This window comes from Pterocles gutturalis, unplaced genomic scaffold (assembly GCF_000699245.1).
Source record: "Pterocles gutturalis isolate BGI_N339 unplaced genomic scaffold, ASM69924v1 scaffold25916, whole genome shotgun sequence".
NCBI classification, from domain to species: domain Eukaryota; kingdom Metazoa; phylum Chordata; class Aves; order Pterocliformes; family Pteroclidae; genus Pterocles; species Pterocles gutturalis.
The window spans coordinates 1-1,452 of record NW_010106193.1 but is presented as its reverse complement, the minus strand read 5'-3'; the positions used below and the strand labels follow the sequence as shown (position 1 = coordinate 1,452).

Sequence of the window (1,452 nt, the reverse complement as noted above, 5' to 3'; positions counted from 1 at the left end):
CCGGCCCCGCCACCGGCCATGCCATCACCCCGCATCCCAGCCCTGCGTGTCCCCATGTCCCCATCCCCTGACTGTACCTCCTGGCTCTGGTCCTCATCCCGGAGGAAGATCTGCTGCTTTTTGGCGATGGTGGTCGTCCTGTAGAAATCCACCAGCTCGTTGAGGGAGTTGAACTTTTCCTCCCAGAGGAAATATTTGCCGTTCCTCTCCCTGAGCACCTTGAAGTGCTGGACGTGCTGCCCGTAGCTGCGGAAGGATGGATGTTACCCTGGCCCCGGGGTGCTGGCAGCACCCAGACCCCCTCCCAGCACTGCAGCAAAGCCCAGGGGCTGCTGGCAGGGCTGGTCAGCCCCGCTGCCCCCATCCTGCCGCTGCCGGGGGTGACAGTGGCACTGGGGTCACTCCTAGCGAGGCAGTGGGAGAGGGTCCCCAGCACACCAGCAACAGGGACCCACAGCTGAGACCTGTCACAGCTCATCACACACGCGGCTGAAGCTCGGTGCCCGGCCCCGGCACAGCGGGATGCCCATGGGGTCAGGGCTGGCAGCGTGCCGGCCATGTGTAGGGCTGGTGGCTTTGTCCAGGGAGCAAAGAGGGGGCCACAGCTGAGGAAGGTGTGATGAGAGCTGCAGGTCTCAGCTCAGCACGTACCCCGAGGAGACTGCAAAGGCTGTGCTGGGGCTCCCCAATCCCCTGGGGACCCCCAAACCGCAGGAGGATGGGGCAGGCTGGGATTTCCCTCACTGTCCCTATGTGCTGGCACCCCCTCGGTGTTTCTGGGGGGCAGGCTGGGGTGTCTGTGCTGCAGGGCTGGCATGGGGACACTGCCAGGGCCCCAGGCAGGGGCAGGGACCCGGCCACGCTGGTGACGCACGGGCAGAACACGTCTCCCTTTCATTATGGGCAAGAACCTCCTTAAATGCTTAATTAGAGATCAGCAGCGTGAGAAAGTGCCTGGCTGGCCTGGGGCTGCAGGCTCCGGCTCCCCTGGCCCTGGGCAGGGAAGGGACAGCGATGGGGTGAGAGCCCCGGGGACACATCCTGCCCAGGGGGCTTGCTGCCTTCAGACAGCCCTGGCTGCCGACGCCAAAACCATTGGCCCTGCAGCATTGGGATGCTGTGTCCCTCCATCCCTGGGGCCGATGTGTCCCTCCATCCCTGGGGACGCTGTGTCCCTCCATCCCTGGGGATGCTGTGTCCCTCTATCCCTGGGGATGCTGTGTCCCTTCATCTCTGGGGATGTCGTGTCCCTTCATCCCTGGGGACGCTGTGTCCCTTCGTCCCTGGAGATGCTGCATCCCTTCATCCCTGGGGATGCTCCAGGCAACCCGTTCCTCCAGGGCTGCTCTTGCAGCTTGGCCCCCGCCCCATCGCTACCCACACGGCTGTATTTCGGGGCACCCCAGCGAGGGACAAGGCAGTAGCGCAGGCAGTGGTGCAGGCAGGGTGCAG

At 64.8% G+C, this 1,452-nt stretch overlaps 1 protein-coding gene across 1 annotated transcript in view; it reads right to left on the bottom strand.

The window, feature by feature from the left end:
- Positions 1–246, bottom strand: part of LOC104472147 (GRB2-related adapter protein-like) — a gene marked incomplete at both ends in the record, with an annotated part of 1,743 nt that extends 1,497 nt beyond the window's left edge. The window contains one exon of the mRNA XM_010087709.1: positions 78–246. Coding sequence (XP_010086011.1) covers positions 78–246 — 169 coding nt within the window. The remainder of the gene's footprint in view (positions 1–77) is intronic.
- Positions 247–1,452: the final 1,206 nt, after the last annotated feature.